This window comes from Fusarium falciforme, chromosome 2, assembly GCF_026873545.1.
Source record: "Fusarium falciforme chromosome 2, complete sequence".
Classification (NCBI taxonomy): Eukaryota; Fungi; Ascomycota; class Sordariomycetes; order Hypocreales; family Nectriaceae; genus Fusarium; species Fusarium falciforme.
The window spans coordinates 4,505,711-4,529,805 of record NC_070545.1 but is presented as its reverse complement, the minus strand read 5'-3'; the positions used below and the strand labels follow the sequence as shown (position 1 = coordinate 4,529,805).

Sequence of the window (24,095 nt, the reverse complement as noted above, 5' to 3'; positions counted from 1 at the left end):
CATATTGTTCAGCGCCTTTTCCTCTCGTGGTATCCTTACCCTTTTTTCTCATTGTTTACTTGACTTTCGCAGCCGGGCTTTTTTGAAGTGCAAGTACAAAGTACACTGCATTATTTAATTGAGGTTGGGGTCGCATTAAGGTTTGTTAGCTCATTCAGACGCGTTACATTGGCTGCGTCGCGAAATTGCATCAAGTCAACTCCTTGACCGCGACGCGATGTCGTGTCGCGTCCTTTTCGCGTTGTACTGAGCCTGTACTCTAAACGTGGCTCAGCAGGCGGAAGCCACATTGATTGATAAGATAACTCTATAGGGTAGGGTTCAATTGGGAACTGGCTGATCAAGGAAACGACAACAAGGTGAAGGCCATCCCCTTCATAAGTAATTAAAGAGGTCTCATGACTATCTTTAAGTAGACAAAGGTTCTATTAGCAATCAGGGGTGTTTTCAACCCTAATACTCGCCACTGTCTGGTTAACTGAATACGCAGGACTACTCAGGTGGCTCACTGAGACACCGACTTTTAGTGTCAAGTCCTTCCTCAAGTGCTACTGAATGAGTGACACTCTGTATGATAAATAGCACGGGGACAAATGTTACCGTGCAAGGCTTTAAAGAGATCTCATTATGTTGAAAGGTCCAGACTGTAGAGTACCTAGGCATGGAGAAAAGAGACAACAAAACACGTGACCGTATTAGGCACGGACTGCAAATTCAGGTACCCTCCGTGTTGTGGCGACTTACCGCGGTAAAAAGTCGCGTTGCTATGACAAGTTACCAGCCGTGTTAGCCATGAGGCTACTCAATGCAAATACCTTCCAGCTGGAACAATTCTACGATAATGACATTCCCCCTTATGCAATCCTCTCTCACACATGGACCAAAGATGAAGTCTCCTTTCAAGAGTTCTCAACTCTGTCCTGGGACGACCCCAGACTCGAAAAGACAGTTGGCTGCTGTAAGCAAGCCCTCCAGGACGATCTTACGTATGTGTGGGTCGACACATTTTGCATCGACAAGGCCAGCAGCGCTGAGCTATCCGAAGCCATCAACTCCATGTACAAGTGGTATGGTGACTCCACCGTCTGTTACGTCTACCTCAGCGACGTCCATCCGGGTAACGATGACGATTCTTTCAGTGAGAGCCGCTGGTTCACGCGGGGATGGACTCTACAAGAACTCCTGGCGCCTGGATATGTCAGGTTCTTTGATTCCTCGTGGATAAGCATTGGTCAGAAGTACGCCTGGAAGAAGCCGTCCAAAGACTTCGGACCGCCTGTCCTTCAGAGAAGCCAGGGCGCGATGATGACCTGTCTCAAGAGCTCTCAAACATCACCAGCATATCGGTCGCTGCCCTCCAGCATGAGGTGGATGTGGGTAGCGTCAGCGTGGCTGAGAAGATGTCGTGGGCCGCTGAGCGTGAGACTACGCGCTCCGAGGACATAGCATACTCTTTGCTTGGCATCTTTGGTATCAACATGCCTCTTCTGTATGGCGAAGGGGGCAAGCGTGCATTCATTCGGCTGCAGGAGGAAATTATCAGTCAGAGCTATGACCACACTATCTTCTCATGGGGCTTCGACAGGGGACCGACGCATGGTGGAATTTTCGCCACCTCCCCCTTGGACTTTGCTGGGTGCGGCGATATCGTGCCTATAAGCATTGGGCACAAGTCTCACTACACGGTGACAAATCTTGGAGTCCAGATTCGGCTCCCCGTGATGACTGTCCAAAATGGAGTTCAGTACGCCTTCTTTGATGCCACAAGGGGACAGAGGCACGGGCTGGTCATGTCCATTCCGTTATTCTACGCAGATGGCACTGGGGATGATGAGGACATTCTTGTGCGAGACCCCTGCAGCATGCCCGTCTTCATGTCTCATAATTGGCTCAGCCAAGCCACGACGAGACAACTATATCTTTCCAAAAGCTCCTCAGTCGAAGTAGAGAGAAATCGGCGCCAGTATACCCTATTCGTGGCTAAAGAACTGAATGAGGCCGGCTATCTACCTTCAGAACTGTACCCACATGCGACTTTCTCAACCGTTGACCACACAACGATATATTTCGGTCCTTGGGCACCCGGAGAGGAGAGGTTGGCTCTTGTCAGGTATGAGAGTCGGAGTCATTACCACCCTACATTTAAAGTCAAAGTCATCTACGACGATGACCGCAGTAGTTGTCTTCTTAGTCTCGCCGACGGCGGATATCCGCTTGTAGCCGACCTGGAACCGGCAGCTAGTCACGAGAACTATCGGATTTTGGGCAATGAGTGGAGGGAAGTCGTCAACTTGGGTACTCTGGGCGATGTATCAGCTAAAATGGAAAAGTTGTGGCCTGAAAGCATCTATTGCCATCTGAGCTTAACTCCATCAACAGATTCAATATCTGATGGAGGCGGAGTGGACTTGTGATTTATGGACTCCATAAGTTTGATCTTTCATACTAAGAGCGGAAGCTCTTCTTCCCTTCATAAGAAAAGTTAAAACACGAATAGTATAACTATGATATCCTAGGGAGCATTCCACACCTCTCGTCCAAAGACAGGACACTGCACACGTCATCATAGCTACCTAATTCAATTACAGCTATAAATACTATCAAGCTGTCAGGCCGAAGTTGTCACACGAGAAACACTTGGACTAGCTACACATGAAGAAGACAGAGTAGAACGAAGAGTGCAATGTATCGTCTCAACTCCCTTCTCCACTGAAGAAAACGCTGTCTAATCTTTATCACCACTGCCCACACACTCATCAAGCGACAAATTCTATGTTCTTTGGCATATATCGCGCCCAAAAGTCCTTTCTCTCACGTATACGTCGCTCAGAAGGCCGCTCAGACTAGGGACCTAGGTATGAGGCGTTCTCGACTACGTCATCGAGGTGTTGCCAAATCCGATTAACGCTTATATCCACCAACATCTCTTCCGCTTCCCGGCTATCTGACTTCTGTGCTGTCGTGATGTCAATGTCACGGCCTGAGGCTCGCGCCGCACTCGCTCGTGCTTCGTTTAGCAGGTCTAGCACGCCTTCCGTCTCCCACCATGCGGCGTATGAGTTCTGCATCGCAAGGGCCATTTCTTCCCATGAGCCGAATGTGTATGCTTCTGGTCTAGCACAGAGTGCTTCGTCTGGGTCGAAGAGGTAGTACATGAAGCTGTCGTTGGCTCTAATTAGGGCGTCACTGAGCTGGCGGGCCTGGTTCAAGAGCTTCGCCTCTGTTCTGAGGAGCGACTCGGAGGATTCTCTTTGAAGTTTGTGTGAGAGTGGACTGCGGACCGCCAGGAGTTCGATTGACTGCTAGAGGTCATGCGGGACGTGGCGTAGGGCAAGGATTTTGTGCGTTATCTTGAGGTGACGAATATCAACGAGCAGCTTTAGTTTTAGCAGTAGAATAGCAATAATGTGGTTCAACGCTGAATATTGCTCGAGGAAATCTATATCTTCAAAGGCATCGGCCCCGTGAATATCGAGATGAGGTAGGGTCATATCGCCCCAGTCGTAATGTCCATCTGGGCCACACGTCGCCCACCACTTGACAAAATCATAGTACTCCTGGTCGAGATCCAGCCGTAGCATCATGGTCGGCATAATGTCCCGTAGCCCTATGTTATCGCTCCGGCATAGCCTCAGCATACCCTGCATATGTTAGAGGGCTTCGCGAACGCCGTCAAGCGTACCAAGCTCCCGTAGACGACTCGCTAGAGCTAATCGATGGCTCATGTAATCACGGGTGCTCACGAGGCCATAGAAGCGGCCGATATGCGTCTCAAAGGTGTTGGCGGGGGTCATGAAATTCGGTGTGGCATTGCGGACGAGGTCTTCTTCTTCGGCGAGCCTGACTCGTGCTTTCTTTATTTTGTTGCAGGCAGATTTGTGCTGTGAACGGTCGGCCACCTGGTGCTCGTGGCTACAGTATCGGACCCCGCGACAGGTGCTGCATCGGTGGAGTTCAGGGCCTGTCGCTGTACATTGCGGGCAGCGATGGCGCAGGGGACCGACTGGACCTTTGAAACTGCTCGGGTCACTTGAAGCGTTTGTTATGTTGCCTAGCACAGGTTTCCTTGTGATGCATAAAGAAGAATTCAAAGCAGGAACTTGGCCTCCTGATGATGGACTGTGAGGGAGGGTGATGGGCGGGGAGATCTAACTCTAACCGGCTGCTAAGGGACCGAGCACAAGGGCATTGTTCGTGTCGGATGAGAGAGACTAGTGGTCATGTAGAATTCCTGCTGGGAAATAAGTACTTTTTAACAGTTGCTAATTTCACTAACCGATGTTTGGCTTGAGCCCAGTTCCGGATTAGATTGTTAGACGTCCAGCCTGATGAGTTTTGTGAAGCTGGCGAAGTAGAAAGAAAGGACCAAAGAGCTGTTTGGAGAGGTTGAAATAAAGGTGGTCGGAATCATGTGGAATCACATGCACCGCCATCCATACCTCTACACTGAACAACACGGGCAATAATTTTGGATCGAGTGTTTCACATGGCAGTTTCATTTGACCTTGTTAAATCCGTTTTTATCTCAATGAGCTCCTTCTAAGCTACGGTGCGGTTGTGGTGATTCAAACTTCACAGGAGCTTGGTTTGTGGTTCTTCGAGAGCATTCACCATCGTGCTAACTCGGGGTTGGCTTGCACGATGTCTGGCTTTTCCCTGTCAGCGTGTCACATACCACCTCCTTGATATTGCAAATTTTTACTATCTTGAAGAGTTTTCGGCTCTGCTCTCTGACTTGATGTCTACACAATCTTGAATAGCCGCAGGTCTGGCCACCACTGCTCAGGCAGGTCCAAAACCTTGGACGGCTCCAGTCCCCGCACATGAGCGTATCCGACAATTTCGTGCTGTGTCTTTCCACTGCCCTTCCCACCTCGAAGAACCATGGGCATGGGTGCGGCGTCCAACATGATGACCTCATCGCCGACAGCAACACCCTCGGTGCCATTCCCTGACACGCCGACCAAGCCTGAATTTGTGACAAAAAATGTCCGATCTTCAAACAACCGGGCACCCTCAGAGCGAACTACACTCGTCCGAACACTGGAACGACTTGAGTACTGTTGCCTGAGTTTGTTGAAGGTAGCAACCCAATCCTTCAGCTTTGTGTCCTCGAGGAAGTCGAGTATCGTGATTTGTTCCAGCGCATTGAATGTATCTTGGAACATGTCACAGTCGTTCTCCTTGGCTCTGCATGCAATCTGAAGGAGCAGGGTAGAAATAAGCTCCACTTCTTCTGCGAATGCAGTATCATTCTCGACCCAGCTTTGAATGACCCCATAGTCCGGTAGCGGAAGTCCGGGGAAGGGACTGGCGGTGTCCTTGGTGTGGATGTTTTTCATGCCTCCGTCTCCGTTGCGAGGCCTGGTGCTGCTACTCTGTATGCCTACTCGTACTCTCTCAAGTATGGCCTTGACAAACCTGCGCTGAGGGGCATCTATGCCAGTCGGCTCGTCCAACGATGGCGTGCGTAGACACTTCAGGCTCTCGGCTAAACGGTCAAAGTCGAAGAATGCCGCTCCGAGAAAGTCGGGGCGAGTAGCATCAGTGTTCAAGAGAAACGCCTTGATGGAGCCCAGCTTCAGAGAGAGCCGTTTGAGGCTATCGCGAGCCCTCTCAAAGGCGGGTGATATCTTGCCTGTCTTGCCCATGATGGGCGCCATACAATCTGCAATGGCCTTCTCTCTGTCCACCTTTTCTTTCACAGGGCTGACAACACTGTGGATGACCTCTTCCAACATCTTCATGGTTACACTGTCGAAGAAGAATGCTGAGGAGCTGGTGTCCCGGCTGGATTCTGCACTCGTACACCATGCGTGCAAAGGCTGCTCAGCGTACATCCCGGGGAGCTTTGCAGATAAGAAATGTCGCTTCCACAACGGGTAGCGAGGACCGAGAGTCGCCAGGCCAATGTCCAAGAACCAGAGCCTTCGAACCAGGTCGGCCCTAAAGTCTTCTGATTGTGGGCGTAACCGGAAAACCTCCTTGATGGTATCGATAGGACGGCCGTAGAGGGCCATTTCGCCATTGTAGATGGTCGGATAGGGATCGAAACAGAGTTTCTCTTCGTATACTTCCCATTTGATATCCACGTCGGACATTTGTCGTGGCTTGGAGAAGTCGGGAACCCACGACGGTAAATCGGGCGACAGACGTACCGGGAAGTCCCAAAACATGCTGACGCCTCTCTCAAACATGAGAAGCCAAATGGCCACCTTTTCGTAAAGCTCCTCTGTGGTGAGGCTGTAGTCCGGCCCAAGGAGTTGTTGTAACACAGGATGCATCAGAGCGTGGCGCCCATAAATGATATCGCGGCGGTCCATGCACCAAGAATGGGTTGAGAGAAGCAGCGGATACAGCCAAGACTTGTACTCGAAGCCGTCAGTCCTAGCTGGACGGCAGTTGAGCACACCCGACGCCTGCGCCATGGGATAGTAAGGCATAGAGTTGTAGAGTAGGATCCGTGTTTCTTCCTGTCTGAACGCTCTTCGATGTTCGTTCGCAAGCATGTCCATGTCTCTCAGCAGAGCACTTCCGCTTGTTTGCCAGGTCCCAAGCATGAAGATAGGATCCGTCGAAGCGATGGCGTACTCCTGCAAGATCCAGAGGCGATTCCACCATTCTCTGGAACAAAGATGATAGAAGGTCCGGAGCAAGGAAACCTTCCGAACGCCTGTCTCCTGGAGCGCCTGCCTGAACCGTCGCTGTTCTTGTTCCTTTTTGTCGTAATCTTCATCTTCGTGGATACCATAAATGTCCACCTCTCTGTTGAGGAATGTAAACAAGTCAGCGTAGGATAGATTCTCGCTGCGCTTCTTGTTGCTCTCCTCCTCGCCGAGAAATATCAGAACAGCAGAAGCTCTCTGGTAGATCGTAGCCATCTTGGAAACCTGTGCATTCCTCTCTTCGATATTTGCCTGGTTGATGCATAGAGCGTCAATCCAGAGGAGTCTTGACGCCGATGCGAGACGTAGATATGAGAGCGCAGTGTAAAGATTGGGCGTGGCAGGCGCCGACTGACCACCAAGTTCGATGTTGACGAGTTCCTCTGGCTTTGGATTGCCCCAGACATACGACAACGCCTGGTACGAGAGTTGCTCATCGGCCCGGGATTCGATGCGCAAATTGCATCGAATAGGATCCTTGCCCGTCCCAGGAAGCAGTTCAACCAGACGGATTGCATCGGGATTTGAGTAGAGATCCAAAGCGCCGTAGAGTTGTTGTGGAATAGCACGCCTCTTCTGTAGGGCTGTCCCTTTCTCGGCGCCTGAGTTGCCGTCTCGGATGTCTTTGGTCATCTCGAGCGATTTGCTGTGTTTCGGGCGTGCCAACTGGATCACGCGGGAAGCCACTTGAGCGAGAGACTGTCCGTATTCGTCCGCCATCTCGCTATCTTCCAAGTCGAGATTTTCGGCTTCTGCGGGGAGTAGACTGGGAACATCCCACTCATCAAAGCCTGCGGAATATGCGTCAGTGTCTGCCTAACACGAACTCCCGACATGGGCGTAGAGGCAGGGTCACTACTTACCATCACCGCAAAATGCATCCTGATACTTCAGAGTAAGTCCAGATCGCGTGTTGCTGACCATGGCTAGTAGCCCGATGGTGGAAAGTACATTCGGACCTTCCTGAGCCTGAAACAGTGTCTTGAACTCGTCTGTCTGGACGCTCTGCATCAGGACTGCGTGAAGAACCGAAAGTAGACTGATGAAATCACGGTCGTCCGCTTCGACATCGTCGCACAATCGCACCGCTGTCTGCAAGTCGCCAGCCGAGAAGAGTCGTTTTGGAGACATTCTTTCCTTCTCGGTCCCTGTTTCCAGGTTCCAGGAACGGACAGTATCCAACAGTGGAGGAAGCCAGGCCTTTATCCGCCCAGCAATGTTTTCGGTGGTTTGTTCAGGCGCCACTTTGATGAGATGCGGAAAGCAGCTGGACAGGTTGCAGGTCGCATTTCCAAGGTTCGCCTCGTAGCAGCGTTGGCACACATTCATGCTCTCGCACATGCGGCAGAAGTACGCCACCTCCAAGGGCATGTTCTGGCTGCAGATATCGCAGCATCCGAATGACTCTTCTGTCCCTTCTTCGCTCTTCATTCTGAGAAGCAGCATCTTGAAGGCCATAGCTTGTTCGGCGTCCTTGTCCAGGCCCGCCCAAGCCAGCACCCTGCCAAGAGTGTCCAGACATGACGCCGATGGCATATCTGAGAGTTCGAGGTGGAGAGAAATCAAGGATTCCAATATCCTCGTTGCTTCGACATCAGCATTGTCGGGAAGCACAACAACGTCGTCCAGAAATAGTCGGTGATACCATGTCTTGTAGATGGAGCCAAGGAGCTCTATTGCTTTGTCGTGTACCGCAGCTGCCCGTTGGCCCCGGATGATGGCTTGCAGGATTTCCTCTGCCTCATCAAATCGGTCTTGCTCCACGAGCGTCTCAGCGATGGCGAAGGAGTTGAGAATGGATTGATCGTGGAAGATACCAGCTACCTGATGAAGCTGGAGACCTTTGCGTCGGAGAAGCTGTTCTCTGATCCAAGGAACCGGGACGTATGTGGTTGCAGACTCGACGATTTGGAGCATATGGCGGTGAACGAGGCTTCGGGGAAGATTCATTTAGTTCGGGTGGCTGATAATGACAATTGTCTCTCAGGCGGAGACAAGGCTTCAAAAAAAAAATTCTTCAGAAGTGAATTAATGAGAGACAAAAGAGGGAGTTGAGAATGGATAAGCACAAGATAGAGGCGCACGAAGGTCTTGGTGACTGCAAGGGAAATAGCAAGGTTATGGTACCCATTTCAGAGTTCAATCAGAGCCCAATGTGATTAATAGTTTTGAAGATGACTCATAAGGACAGGGTACACAGATCAAGGTAAAGAGCCGAGGTGTCAGGACTCCTTGGCTGCCCGAACACTCCACGGGAGAGCCTCACCGCCCAGTGCTTGCGGGGTTCGCTCAGCTTCTGACAGGTCAATTGCTAGCGTTTAGCTGTCATGTCACCTCTTCACAAGCCCAAACCGGCTCTTTTTGCATGACCCGCTCGGAGAAAGTCCAATGGTTCGCATATTTACTTGCCAAGGGCGCTACTTGGTAGTTACAACACACTCGCTTGACACGTCAATACTCGATTGACGTGTCAAGGCACAGCGAAAGTATTCCGTCAAGCTCTGGAGTAATGAAGATACCGGTATTGGTTTCAGAAAGCACAATTGGTCCAAAGGTTTATACAAATAATTATCTCAATTCTAGGTACTCAATACATACTCTCCATCTGGCGGCGCGTTCGATCACTGTCATCGGATCTTAATCTTTGCTTGCGAGCTTGGGAGGACGGTTGTTGTAACAGGCCTTTCTCTCTCTACGGACGGTGATGAGAGAGGTGTTGAAAACCCCCCTAGTGTCCGCCCCTCTAAAAAGGTACCCGACGAAATGGGTATCGAAAAAGGATGAAGAGCCCCTTCTGCAGCCGCCATAACAACGCTTACAGGATCTGGGGAGGCTGACGCAAGGAAATTTCTTCCGAGTGAACGCCTTACTCTCACTGAGGATGCAAATGTAGTTGTCCCTGTCGCTGTTCGAGTGGCTGCTGGTTGCGTGGTTCCTGGCTGTGTGGTTGCTGGTAGGGTGGCTCTCCCCCTGACGGTTTGATGAGAGCAAATAGAGCATCTATCCGTAGTCTGGCTGGCTTGGTGAATGTAGCATGCGCCGACAAGTTTGTAGTGATTGTCCACAGGCCGGAGTATGAAGGGAACTGCAGCTCCTTCCAGGGTCCATACCTCATCCCAGTCTTCAAGTTCCGTCGGGCCGAGGCCAAGCGAGTGATCCGTACCGAATATCCTACGGCCCATGCCGTATTGGCTCATGTTTGTGATGAAGCTGTCCAACTCATCTTTGTCAAAGTGCCCCGGAGATGATGATTGAGACATGCAACAGCATGTCACCTTTTTGTTGGCCTGTTCGATAGTCCGATTGACGGCTTCTTCGACCACCTCAGCATGCTGGTCGGTAGCCTGCTGGATAGCCGGGTCGGGAAAAGGTTGGTTGGTCATAGTCATGGCCCGCTTAATGGCTTCCTTGATGGACTGATGGATGGACTTACTGATGGCCATCTTGTTGGCCCAGGTGACCCAATTCGAGTCTATCGTAACCTGTCTGATCGCCTCCCCAGCTGCAGCCTTAGTCGCTTGCTCCAAAACCTTTTCTATCGTGTCCTTCGTAGTTTGACTGATGGTGTTCTCGCTAACCCAGTTGGCTGTATCCCAGGAAGCCATAGCTTGCTTGGTTGCCTGCTCAGTCGCCTGATTCACGTCTAGCTTCATAGCCCGCTTGATTCTTTGCCAGTGCATCTGGTCTATCTCGAAACAGTTCGAGCAGAATCCACCAAAGGCTGGCGGTATATCCGCGCGGAAAACTGTATCATCGGCCTTGAAGTCACTAGAAGGGGTGGCACCGTGGTATAACGAAAGGATTCGACCCCAGAAGTCCAGCCTTCCGTCGCAGCGCCGAGTCCCCGGATTCTGAGACGGGTTAAGTAGCCAGTGAATATTGTCGTGTATCGATGACGGGCTAGGAACGTGCGGGTCCGATTTGTTGCTGTCGGTAGCTCTGCCGGCGCTGCCTGAAAGAACCAGAGCTTTGCCAAAGATCTTCCTGTCTGTCCAGACGGTACCATACCTTCGTCCAGTAACTTCGAGTACACACCCCAGGGGGTAACTAAGCCTGGCCGTTGAACGTAGAGTCTGGTTATCTAAGGCCCTGATCCGAGGCGCAGAGAATTCTTGGGGCACTTTGAATTGTGGCGGTAAAGCATTTGGAGATTTTCTCGTCCAGTCCGGAACCCATGATGGCATGTTTAATGCTGATGTCCCGTCCACTTGTGAGAGAATTTCCAAGGTCTTGGTGGTATCGACATGCCAGGCAGCAACTTGCAGAAACACCCAGCCAGCTGTGGTGGAGGGTGAATAATCCGCTTGTAGTGATAGCACCGGCTCCTCTTGTAAGAGTCCCAGGATGGAATACACCTTGTCTCGAGCATCCTTGCAGGCACAGTTCCGCGAGACCTGCAACAAGGACAAGAGATCTGAGCGCTACAGCCTGTCAGCTTTGGCCGATAGTGGCAAGTTCTAGGGGACCTTACTCCTCTCAATCGGCGGTCTCCCACCTCCGTCTGTCGTAGGCCGTAAGAAATGACTGGAGGCAGCACCAAAGAGAGATTGCGAGCCGCCATGAGTCGCAAGAAGAGATTTCCATGCCTAATTAGGTCCACCCAGCTCATTTGCTTCATTCCATACATGACCAAGATGCTTTTGGCCACGGCAACCTCCTGTAGTACCCACACTCGATGAAACCACCGGCTTCGAAACGAAGAGATAAAGTCCGTGACCTGTGGTAACTGGCCGCCAGTGTCATTGCTCATGTAGTCTACTAGTCGGTCAAGAATAGGATTTCCTTCACCCAAGAAGACCACAACACGAATTGCGCTTCGGAAAATGGCAATCATATTCTTGACCTGGTGATTCCGCTCCAGGATGTTGGACTGACCAATGCACACGGCGTCAACCCACAGTCGACGATCCACATCTTGTTTGCGAAGGCGCAAGAGAGCTAGCTCGCAGTTCTTGGTGATGCCGATGAACTGACCATCATAGCCGCATTGTATTGCTCTGCTGATTGAGTCATCACCTTTGTCGTCGGCCCAGGTGTACGAAAGCGCTTCGTAGATGGGCCCCTGCTGCAGGTTGACATGTTCCAATTCGCACTGGAGAGGATCTTCGAGCCTTCCCGCCTTAAGCACGAGAACACGAATCTGGCGCCCACTTGTGAGATCAAGAGGCTGGTACTGGTAGCCGCGGGCACCAGGCGGTGTGACCCGCGCCGGATCGAATGTGTCTTGTGGACGAGGTTGGACCTGAACTTCAGCGTAGACATCTTTAGACGGGCGACTGGCAGCATAGATGAGGGAAAATCCGCAGCTTCTGCAGAATTCAACAGAGGTCTGGGGCATGGACCACCAATCGTTGTGGCGACAACCTCGGCTGAGAACGAGGTCTGTAGACATTGCAATGGGTAGCTAGAGCCTGATTTCGGCTGCCAAGAGAAAGCGAAAAGAGTTCACCGGAGTGGAGGCAATAAGGTTGTAAGAATGAAACGCAACCAGTTGCAATGGAGAGTAGTAGGTTATGCATTCGGGCGAGAAAGCCTTGCACTGCCACGCTGCCATTACTCAGGCAATATGCCTTGCAGATCAAGTTACGGCTCCGCCACTGCATGCGAATCTTGACGGCTATTAGCCAAAGCTATGTATCAAATGCGGGCTGACAAAAGAGGGAGGCGAATCCTGGATTTCTGGAAGCTTTGCTGGGTCCTCAGGACTCAGAACATGCAGTCGTCATTTTTATACTAACGGGCCTAGAAATAGGGTTACATATTGAGAGGGTAAGGGTAAGGGTATAATTAGAGGACAAGTTAAGAAGGTAAAAGCAAAATATATAAGAGCATTAATCTTTTAGTTTAAATATTAGGGCTAAGGCTGAATAATATATAGAGATCTTAAGATATTAAAGTATCCTAAATCACTGTCCCCAGTCCTAAAAGCCTCCTAATTAGGAAAAATCTCGCAACATGGAGAGACACTCCTCCTAGGAGGACAATGCACAGAAAGACACTTGACGCAGCTTTGTGCCCAAACCTGTCCAACAGTTCACCTGGCACCGAGACCGCCATCAGAGCTGCCAAGCTGACGCAAAAAGTCATTGTCCCTGGAATCACATCAGAACTTGGATCGACCAACATTTATCAGCTACACAACATACCGTAGTATCTGCCGTACGCAGCTGGCTCGCAGGTTTTGCTGACGCAAACTGGGTCCGAGTTAGTATACACACCCAGGATTAGTATCCTGGACTTACCAGGTATCATGGCAAGCTAGGATCCAGAGCAAAACCCCCACAGTGAGGCAAACGCGTAGAGGGGGGCAGCGGAACCCGCGTTCAGGGGAACGAAAAGAGCTGCAGTGAAAATCGACGTTACTAGGATCATGGCAATGAGGATATTGAAGTGGCCTAAAAAATCAGCCGCAAATCCAGGAAGAATTCGACCGAAAAGTGAGCATCCATTCGACAAAGCTAGGAGGATGAAGCCAACATCTTCGCCGTAACCGGCCTTGGAGGAAAACGTAGGGAGGAGGCCGCTGATCCCGAACATGGCAAATTCCAGCATGGAAAAGCCAATGGTAATGAATGAGAAAGCTTTCGATTGGAAGGCGGTAAAGTTCGGCATTGCTGTCTTGGCCTGGGATGCCATGGTTGGGCTTAGCAGCTTCGCCGACCAACACAGACACAACCAGCCAGCAGACATCAGGCCAAGGACTATGAAGCCCACGATCCTCAGTGACCACTTCCACCCCAGATGGGGAAAAGTACGCTGCAACAAGAGCGGAAAGATGACGCCGCCGAGACAGGCGCCTCCAAGAGCACACCCCATTGCAGTGCCACGACGACGATCGAAGAGCTTGGCAACCATCGAGACAGCCACGGTAGACGTAGTTGCAGCACCAACCCCACCCAGAAGCCCAAAAGTCAGCATAAACTGCCAGTATTCCTCACACTCGGCAAGAAGAAAGAACATGGGGACGGTAAAGCTCATAGCAGCGGGAGCCAGGACTCGGGGCCCGTAGTAGTCCATCAACGGCCTGGTTTGAAGACCTAATAGGAGACTTAGGAAAGAGTAGACTCCGATAATCCACCCCACGTCGCGGTTTGTGTAGTCGCTGAGCTGGTGGAGGACGAGGTACGACTGGATCGCGCCGATAGACTGCATCCATCCTAGTATCCAGTTAGCTCGCACCGAGAAAAATCAGGAGCTGGGACATGCCAAAAGAACATGCTAGGAACATTGAAGAGCCCAAAACACAAGCACATAGTCTCATCTGAGACTGGCGTGTTTCGTGTGAATCTTCCGAAGTATTCTGGGTGTCATCGGTATCTGATATACTGGACGAGTCTGTTATTCGGGCGGTTGCATCTTGCGTCGACATGCTGGCGAGATGGCAAAGAGATACAATCCCTGACACTGGTGAGACGTTTACAGAAGAGGTGGAAACTGTGAGAGAGGGGCTTCATTATATATCGCCCAGTCTGTCACCTCTTAATTTTTCCTGTCAAGTAGGGCGCCCGGGTTGTCAAAACTAGGGTGGATCCATAACATTCTTCTCCGCCCCTATCCCCACTCATCTCAACTTACCTACCTTGATCATGCTGTAGGAGACATAGCGTTCAACCAAGAGGTCAAACTGGTAGGGCTGGGGCTATGATGCACACTGGAAACGGATACCGAGACGAAAGCTTCTCAGAGACGAGTTTCAAGGGTGAATATCTTCCGAACTGCCTCTGGACACATTGTCACCCATGGGTTGGACTCGATAGGGCGCGATTGACAAGATTGGGTGTTAACTGGGACCACTCTTAAGCGCTGTTAAACCTGCGGGGCGCGTTCATTGTCGATGCATGTGTGTCAAGGTCATGGTTATGCCTGTCCATAGCTCTATGGTTCAAGTGATTCGCATTTCAGGAGTGGCACCTAGTATGGCATCATTATGATCATTGTCTCGCTTGTGCGTCTAAAGCCTATCACCGTGCCCTAGTTCTCTACGTTCCACGTTCAATCCTTCTTTTCTTGCACGTTGATGTTACCTCCCATAACTCCCTAAGACACATCCGACCGAAGCTGTTGAATTAATTGCCATCTTCGGCCGCCGTACCGCTTATATCGAACTCACACTTGAACCGCCTCAACCACTCAGCGTTGTCTGCCGGAGTATGATTCCAGGGATCGTCGCTAGCAAGGTCCGTCAGAATTGTTGGGGCTTGGGGGTTGCCATATCTTACTCATCGTACAAGATGCATCGGGCCTGGTGGCGGAGCTCCTCGTCTGAGGGTATGTGGCTGTTGGGGTTGTTCAGCGACGTGGTTGAAAGAACCCATCTCCCGAGCTCTCGCCCTAGCCACCGGTGGTAGTTGGCGTCGTTGAGGAAGTAGAGGTTGGCCTTGATCCACGATGGGCGGTGGTCCTGAGGACTCTGTGCAGTCGTAGAAGTCCTACTTTGCCTGCGTAGTATATTGTCCCTTGCCACTGATATTCTATCAGTTAGAGATCCTTGTTGGCGCCCGCAGAGGTCTAAGGCGTTGCAAAGATTATTACCGTTGGGAAAGTGTCGAATAGGCTCGGCCGTGATCGAGCTTGGAGGCTGCATAACACCTTGAGGCGAGTGTGCCGTAACGCAAAGACCGCCAAAAAATGCATTTTGTCCATCGGAGGGAGTACATATATTTACCTCTGTCTGAACACGCATGCGGAAGGCATATAGCCATCCCTGGGCCGACTCAATTAGAGCCATGAGCCAGGTTGCGACGGCGTCCTCGAGCAGAACTGTGAAGCACGAGCCTAGTTCTGAGACGATCCGACAGGCCTCTGCCCTGAGCTCGGCATCGCTGGGCATGGCCTGCCCGGACCATGCGCTATCCAGCATGAAGTTTCGTAACTGGGCTTCGAGAGGGCATCCATCAAACAGCTGCCTCTGGCCGTGTAGCTTTGGGACGGCGAGGCAGGATTCTGCTTTGGACCTCAGAGGGCTGAATCGGGCTCGTTGGGATATGTCGTTGTTGGAAAAGAATATGTCTCTAAGCCAAGACCTAGCCTCTGCCTCGTCGGGAGCATCGCCTCGCATCAGACCCTCAGCGGCTAGGATAGTACGACACCCCTCCAGCTGCAACATATCGGACACGGGTATGCCGTCTTGCTTCTGGATGAAGTGAGTCAACTCTAAATGGATCAGCTCGTACGCATTCCGTGGTGAGTCGGGCGGAGCCACGCTGGCTCTGAATGGAAATGGAGTCTGGCTCTCACTTGCAATCAGATCTAATTGGGAATTAGCAAGCTAACAGTTCTCTGGGGTTCTATAAGGAACAGGCACTTACATGGAGGAATAGAAGACTCTACAAGATCTTGCACAACCCTCTCGAAGCCCCAGCCACCCTGCCACTGGACCATTGTGTGACCCATCTTGAAATGATCCGCCAGGTGATCCGCTCGATCAGCCCATGTTTCCATGGATCTATGGCAGAAGCCGCACCTTGAACGCACCTGTAGCTGAGGTGTCCGCCACTGGCTAATAATCCATTCCACCGGTGTGGCATTGTGCACTAGGCGCAGATGCTGTCTGAGGTGATCCTTTCGGCTAAAAGTCCGCTCCTGGCACGATGTCGGGTTATGTGTCTCAATATGGTGTTCGTCTGGGTCATTGCTGCCGCAGAATGAACAGAATACCTGCTGGGTCTGGGTATTCGTGGTGCGAGGGCCTTGAGGGGTGCAGACCCAGGTCTCAAGCGGGAGGTGTATCGACGTCTCGTGTCTTTGCCAATTGTGCTTGGTATCGAATGTTTCGGTGCAGAATGTGCACTGATAGGGTCCGGAGGTGGCTCCTAGGGTGCGCTTCCTCTGGATCGCCTCCCGTTGTCTTCCTCGGCCTCGGCGGGATGTTCGCACCCGTCCATGTCGCCGATTAGGACTTCTCCCCCAGTCGCGAGTGCAAGAGGAAGACCTTGAATCGGCAAGCGACCCAGACTTGCGGCTAGATCTTGTCGTGTTTGCACTGTTGGAAGTAGAGTCTTGTGCGGACTCGTACTGCTCGGGATCGCCTCGTAATGATCGTGGGGTGTGGGTGTCTATGGCGTTATTAGACTTTGCAAGCATATACTCTCAGCATAGCAATGGGGGTCACCTTGAGAGAGCGAACCGAGTGCGCGAGCGATGTCGGCTGCATTCGCTGCCTCGTTTTCGGGAGGGGAGTCAATCCACCGTCCCAGGGGGCCCCGGCGGGGGTGTACCATCGGAGTGCTAGGCCTTGAAATAGTATCCCCGGCATTAAGATGGGAGAGCTGTTCAAGCGATCCAGGAGATGGGCCGCTCGAGGGTAGTGCAGAGCGTCGACGAGCGTTGGCGAGCCAGTTGGTGAGTTGCAGACTGCTCAGCCCAGTCTGCTGCTGAAGCTGTCGCTTCTCAGCTTTGCTGGGGTATGGATGGTCGGCTCTTTGTGAGAACCAGGCCTTCAGTATGCCGTTGGTCTCTCGGGAGAATCGAGTCCCTATCTTTGCGGTTGGTTGGAGGTTGGGAGGACTCGCAGAGGACTCAGCGGCGGGGGCGCGCACACAATCAGTGCCGAGTATCCCAATTTCAGACTGGCTCTCAGTCGCTGCGTTGAGCATGTCGTCGTTAAGTAGATCGATGGGATGGGAGAGAAGGTCCGACATCATCAGGTCAGATTCTAGACGACCTCCAAGCTCAAGCGTATCATAGTTCTGGTAATCTGTGCTGCCTTGAGGGGGTTCGCAGTCATAGCTAGACATAGGGTTATGCACACTTTGCACAGCTTGTCTGTGCACTTGCCCTTGGTCAAGATTTATCTCCTCAGTCGCCGTGACCCGGTCACGATGCTCACCCGTCTTCTCGGAAGGAGTATCAGCCGATCCATCCCGGAGGAGAGTGTCAGATAGAGCACTAAGCATCACCGGTGAGATGGGCTTCAGGTTTGGAGCCAGCGATGGTGTAAAGTCACATCTCAGCTTGTGGGTTGGGCATCCCGCTCGCGTTCTACGTCTACGGAGTAGGGCGTAGTTGACATCAAAATACAGTGGGGCCGTTACACGAACGATTGAAACGAGGCTCCAATGACATATGTACCGGGAGCCCCACCCCCCAGAAACCGCGCCCCCCCTAGAAGCCGCGCAATATTATAAATATTACGTATTTTGAGTATTATAAATAACCTTAATTGTAATAATATAATAATAAGTTAGGGGAAAAGTGCGCTAGACTATTTTGAGCTATTAGCTATTTTCTTATATATAAATAAAAGGTTAAAGGCAATTTTACCTTAGATTATAATTATCTTTTTAATAAGTTATATTAAAAAAAAAGAGCTTTAAGACTTTTTTTTAAAAAAAATTTTTTTAGTATTATTATTAATTAATTAATTACTTTTATAATTTTCTATAATATTTAATATATAAGAAAATATATAAAATCTTTATATTAAAAATTATTAAAAAGAAATTAATATTATATAGTTAAGTATAATTAATATACTTTATTTCTTTAATAAATCTAATACTTATATATAAGATATTTATAGTTTTCTTAGTATAATTATTAAAATATATTATTAAAAAGTACTTTAGTTAATTTAATAGTAAAACATTTTTCTATAATATATATAATAGGTAAACATCTTCGTTACCTGTAAAAGACTGAAAAATAGAGGATATGAAATTTTTAAAGACTATAGGGTAGGTAATCACGATAGGAGGCAAATAAGCAGTGGAATCAGTCCTTATAAATAGCTAATTAGCTAAATAAGATATCATAGAGTAATAAAAGTGGGGAAATAAATAAATAAGGTTAAAATAGCAAAGACTAGCTTCTGATTGGTATTTTTATTGCTTGTATTAAGTGAAGATCTAAGGAGCTATTTCTAAAAGAGGGTATATAGCTTATATAGAAAATTGCTCAGAATCTATTAGCCCGATTCGGATAAAGGTTACAACGTCGGATAGCCCTAATTCCGGGCTTTAAAATCCTATTAGCCTTGCTAAAAACAGATAACTAGAAAGCGAGTTATAGTATAATAGAAGTTAAAGCCTATAGGGTTTTAAACTAAGATATTTAAAACCGGATAGGAAATACCCTTTGGAAGGAAGCGGATTTAATGGTATTATTAGGCTTATAATAAGACCCTAAGTCCGAAGTTATATAACCTTCCTAAAAGGGAAATAAGCCCAGAAAGGGCAATATTAATACTCCTTTATATCTTGCTTACCTAAGCAGATATTGCTTAGGTAAGCCAGTTATAAGAAAGCGCATAAGCTATAGTATAGGTATGACAATTATATGTTTCCCAAGGGATAAACCGGTTATGCTAGGTTTATATTAGTAGGGAATACTAGGCATAGTCTAAGTAATAATAGGTATAAGTTATATCTAGTAATATACTTAAAGGTATTAAGTATAACTAAGTTATATTAATAGCTAAGGTAATTATTATATAAAAAAGTATAATAAGTATATCTTATATATTTTATATAATAAGGCGGATTATAATAGATTATAGCCTATAGGGCCTAAGCTATTATAATCTTACTTACTAGATTAAAGGGGATTATAAATTATAGGGCATAATCTATTCTAATCTATTCTTAATTAGTATAATAATATAAGTCCCTTTAGTTATATAGCTAAGAGGTTTCCTAGGCTATAATATAATATTTCCTCTCTATTAGTCTTATTCTTAAGGCTATATCTATAACCTTAGTTATTTTATATATATATATTAATCTTTAACCTATAAAAATCTTTTATTAATATATCTAATTATCTTACTTTTTCTAAGAAATAATTAGCTATTATTAAACTAAGTAATATTATTAATTATTTTAAATTTAAGATTATATCTTACTTATTTTATTATTTTTATAGCCTTTATTATATAGCCTTACCTAAGAAGTTAGATTATTATAAAAAATATACTTATTATAGCCTTTTATATAATATATTAATAAATATCTTTAATACCTATTTATATATTTTTACTTATAGGGTTTTTATTATTAATAATTTTCTAAGTAAATTATATCTATTAAGAGTCTAATTATTTAGATTCTAAAGAAAAATATATTAAAGAGGACTTTTTATATCTATAGTAGAAGGCATAGGAGGCTTAAGTAAGGGTAAATAAAGTTTTAGCTTATTTAACTTAGCTTTATTACTAAAAACGCTAATTATATACTAAGGGTATTAAGATAGCTATCTAGGGACTTTATTTCTTAGATAAATTAGAGGTAACTAAAAAGGTAAAGTTAGAGGCTATAATCACTGCGTAGTCTATAAGTGCTATAGATATTATTAATTAAAGTATTATTAGCTTTAAGTTTATTTCCCCTTTTAATATTATTAATAGAAGTCCTTTAAAAGGCATTATATATTAATAAGGTATTCTAGGGGTTTTTATATATTTTTAGAATTAAAATAGTTTTTTTATTTAATAAAATATATTATTTTATTATTAATTTTATTTATATTAAGAATAGCTTTTATAATATATTTTTCTAGTTTATTAACTTTAGTTTTTAGTTTATTTTTAATTTTAACTTAAATAATATTATTTATTATTTTAAGTAATAAAATATAAATAATTAAATAAAATTTAACTTTTAATAATAAATCTAATTTATAATTATTTCCTAAGATTTTTTATTTAATTTTATAAGGTCTAATATATTTATAATTAAGTTTTTTATTTTATTATTTTATTTTAATATTTTTTATTATAAAATAAATTATATTTCTCTCTAAGAAAATTAATCCCTTAATTTTTTTCTTATTAATATAATTTATTATTTTATTTCTAATAAATTTAAGCTTTATCCTTATTTTTTTATATAAGTTATATAATTAATTATTAATAAGGATTACTTTAGGATTAATAATTATATCTCTTATTTATTAATAAGCATTTAGGGTAAATTTAAAATTAATATATATTAGTATAGTCTTTATGCTTTTATTTATAGCTATATTATAAGCTAGCTATATAGCTAGTAGCTTCTTAACCTAATTAGTTTATTTATAGTTAATATAATATTAAAGGTATTATTTTAGTATTTAATTTATATATTTAGTCTATTTATTTATCTCCTTATAGTATATAATAGAGATCTTATAGTGAATCCCTAAGTATCTTATAAGGCTTTATTAAAATTTAAAAGTAAATAATAATCCTTAATTTATAATAATTTTAAGTAATATATTATATATTTTAATAATATAAAAATAAAAAAGATATATAAATTCTTTAGCTATTATTAATTTTTTATAAGGTATAAAATAAGAAAATTTTATAAGTTTATTTCTAATAATAAAAATATTATTATAGAAGTTTTTAATAGCTAGTTCTTTTAATAGGGGTAGTTTAGTAATAAAGTCTATAATAATTAAGTCTTATAATTATTATATAACTAGGAGTAATTATAGTTTTTTATAAGGTTTATAGTATTATATCTTAGTTTTTATATAAAGATTATATTATTTAATAATTATTATAATTATTTTCTTTATATTAAGAAATATAAATATTACTTTAACTTACTTTAAGGTTTTATTAATTCCTTAGTATTTATATAATAAATAGCTATATATTTTATATATAAGTTTATAATATAATTTATTTAAGACTTATTATTTATTAGTTTTCTTATTATCTAGGAGTTATATATTATATTTTTAGATTTATTTTAAGAGTTAATTTTCTTATTTTATTATATAAATACTTCTAATAATAATATAAGATATCCCTATAACTTAGTTATATTTATATAATTTTAATAAGTCCTTATTTCTTAGGTATATATTATTATAATATATTTTATAGTTAAGGTAGCTTTTAGGTCTTATATTAAGGTTTTCTTAATAAAAATATTAATATATTATTTCTTAAAAGTTTTTATTATTAAGTTTTTTATTATATTTTATTATTTAATAATAATATTTAATAAATTCTTTTATATATTTCTAAGGTATAAAGATATATTTCTAATATATAATTATTTTTTATTAGCTTTTTATTTAATCTATTTATTTAATTATAAATCTCCTAAGTTTTTTAAGAATATTATTAATAATAATCTTATTTTTTTATTTATTTATTAAGTAATATAATAGTATTTATTACTTAATATAAGTAGTTATTTATTACTTTAAGTATCTTTCTTATATAAATTATAAGAGCTATTTTTTTACTTTAATCTTTTTAATATCTAGGTTAGGTTATTAATTAATAATATTTACCTTATTATTTTTTATTTCTTTAATATAAATAATAATATAATTAAATTTTAAAAGGTATTTAATATATTATAGTTATTATTTACTAAGTTTTTAAGTTTTTATAAAATAGGTAATATTCTTATAATTTATATATACCTTAATTTAATATTTACTTCTAAGGAGATAATATTAAAATTCCTTAAAGGTATTAATTATTATAAGGAATTTTTTATTATAGATAGGGTAATTAAGTTTTATTTTATATAACTTATAGGAATAAAATATAATAAGGTATAAAAATCCTTTATTATTTTATTATTTAATCTAGGCGCTTAATATAAAGTCTAAGGTATTTATTTTAAGTTTAATTTATTAAGATAAGTTAAATATCCTAAGTATTAATTTACTTAGGATAAATTCCTTAATTATATTAAAGGCTTTTTTTATCTTATCTCTAAATATAAATATTTTATTTTTCTTTATAAGGTTAATTAATAATATAATAATTTTCTTAAATTATTAAAGGAATTTATAATAGTAATTAATAAAGCTAAGAAAGGCTTATATTTCCTTAATATTTATTAGTTTCTTTTAATCCCTAATTACTAAGACTTTCTTAGAGTTTATATATATCTTATTATATAAGATAATATATCTAAGGAATTTTATTTTTAAGATATAAAATTTACTTTTCTTAGGTTTTATTAATAACTTAGCATCTTATAATATTTATAATACTTTATAGATATATTTTATATATTTTATTTTTATTTTAGAGAAAATAAAGATATTATCTAGGTAATATATAATAAATATATTTAGATATTTTTATAATATATTATTAATTATTTATTAAAATATAATAGGTATATTAATAAGTCTAAAAGGCATAACTAGGTACTTAAATAATCTATATTTAGTATAAAAAGTAGTTTTTTATTTATATCTTTCTTTAATTTAGATAAGATTATAAGCTCTTTTAAGGTTAAATATTATAAAGTATTTTATCTTAAAAAGTTAATTATTTAACTTATTAATAAGAAATAATAATATATAATCTCTAATTATAATAATATTAAGTATTTTAAAGTTAATATAGAGTTAGAGATTTTTGTTTTTTTTTAAAATAAATATAATAAGGTATCTAATAAATAACTTATTTTTCTTAATATATCCTTTTTATAATATATCTTTAATATATTTCTTTAATATTAATAGTTATATTTTATTAAGTAAGTAAAGTTTATTAAAGCTAAGTTACTTTTTATTAATAAACTTAATTTTAAGGTTATAATATATATATTTAAGTAAATTTATTTTAAGTTTTTTTATAAAGAGTTTCTTATAGATATAATATTATAATAAAATATTCTTAAGTTATTCTTTTTTTAATATTTTCTTAGCTTACTTAAGGTTTTTTTTTAATTTATAGAATTATTATATAATATATATAATTATTTATTAGTTTTATTATTTTTATTTATTATAGTATTTATATTATATCCCTTTAGGTAAAAAGGTATCTTATATTTACTTTTTCTTAATTTCTTTAGTATTTTTAATAAAAGTTTAAAATCTTATATTTAAATTATTATCTAATATAGAGGGCATCTTATTATTAAAAGAAAGCACTTAGCTAGTTTTTTAGTTAAAATATAAGTTAAATTAATATAATTATAAGTACCTAAGTATAAGATTATATTACTTATTTAATATAATATTAAATAATATCTCTTAGTTTTTTTTTTTAATAAAAACTTTAAAGTAATTAATTTTATTATTAATAATACTATTATTATAATTAAAAGAGGTTCTTTTTAAATTAATAACTAAGTAAGGTATTTATTTATATCTCTATAGTAACTTAAGCCTATTTATTATTATTAGGTTAAAGTAATTCTACTTAGCTTTATTATTTACTAAAGTATTTAATTATTCTCCCTTAATTTATATTTTTAATTCTAGGTAATATTACTTATATACTTTATTTATAGAGTAGAGGGCCTTCTAGGGTAATTCTTATCTTTATTTATTTATTTATTGCCCTATATTAAATAGGCTATTTAATTTTTTAATATTATATAATTAAAATAATTAAACTTATATTTACTATTTATATAGGCTTTATAATTATAATTATTTACTTAGCTATTAATTTATTTTTAATAACTTTATTTTATAGCTTTATTATTATTATAGTTATAATCTAGCTATTAGGTTTTT

The 24,095-nt window shown here is 42.5% G+C and overlaps 3 protein-coding genes and 1 pseudogene across 4 annotated transcripts, besides 1 other annotated feature; 1 reads left to right on the top strand and 3 right to left on the bottom strand.

Annotated features, from left to right (window-relative positions):
- Window positions 1-792: 792 nt before the first annotated feature.
- NCS54_00331000 (HET domain-containing protein) lies at window positions 793-1,984 on the top strand (the record flags this gene model as incomplete). Its single annotated transcript, XM_053148889.1, has 3 exons — window positions 793-1,231; window positions 1,288-1,844; window positions 1,895-1,984. The coding sequence occupies 3 exons, from the start codon at window positions 793-795 to the stop codon at window positions 1,982-1,984; spliced, it is 1,086 nt and encodes a 361-aa protein (XP_053004864.1).
- Window positions 1,985-2,843: 859 nt separating this feature from the next.
- Window positions 2,844-3,794, bottom strand: NCS54_00330900 (MYND-type zinc finger protein samB; the record flags this gene model as incomplete). The annotated part of the gene is made up of 3 exons (XM_053148888.1): window positions 2,844-3,249; window positions 3,316-3,641; window positions 3,744-3,794. 3 exons carry the CDS (start codon window positions 3,792-3,794, stop codon window positions 2,844-2,846), a joined length of 783 nt encoding a protein of 260 aa, XP_053004863.1.
- A 948-nt stretch (window positions 3,795-4,742) lies between these two features.
- On the bottom strand, window positions 4,743-12,057 carry NCS54_00330800 (Hypothetical protein; the record flags this gene model as incomplete). The annotated part of the gene is made up of 4 exons (XM_053148887.1): window positions 4,743-7,456; window positions 7,529-8,564; window positions 9,776-11,086; window positions 11,137-12,057. The coding sequence occupies 4 exons, from the start codon at window positions 12,055-12,057 to the stop codon at window positions 4,743-4,745; spliced, it is 5,982 nt and encodes a 1,993-aa protein (XP_053004862.1).
- A 2,674-nt stretch (window positions 12,058-14,731) lies between these two features.
- On the bottom strand, window positions 14,732-17,392 carry NCS54_00330700 (annotated as a pseudogene). Its single transcript has 5 exons — window positions 16,777-17,392; window positions 15,974-16,720; window positions 15,198-15,914; window positions 14,885-15,128; window positions 14,732-14,834 (listed from the first exon to the last, which is right to left on the bottom strand).
- Window positions 14,732-17,392: a sequence feature.
- Window positions 17,393-24,095: the final 6,703 nt, after the last annotated feature.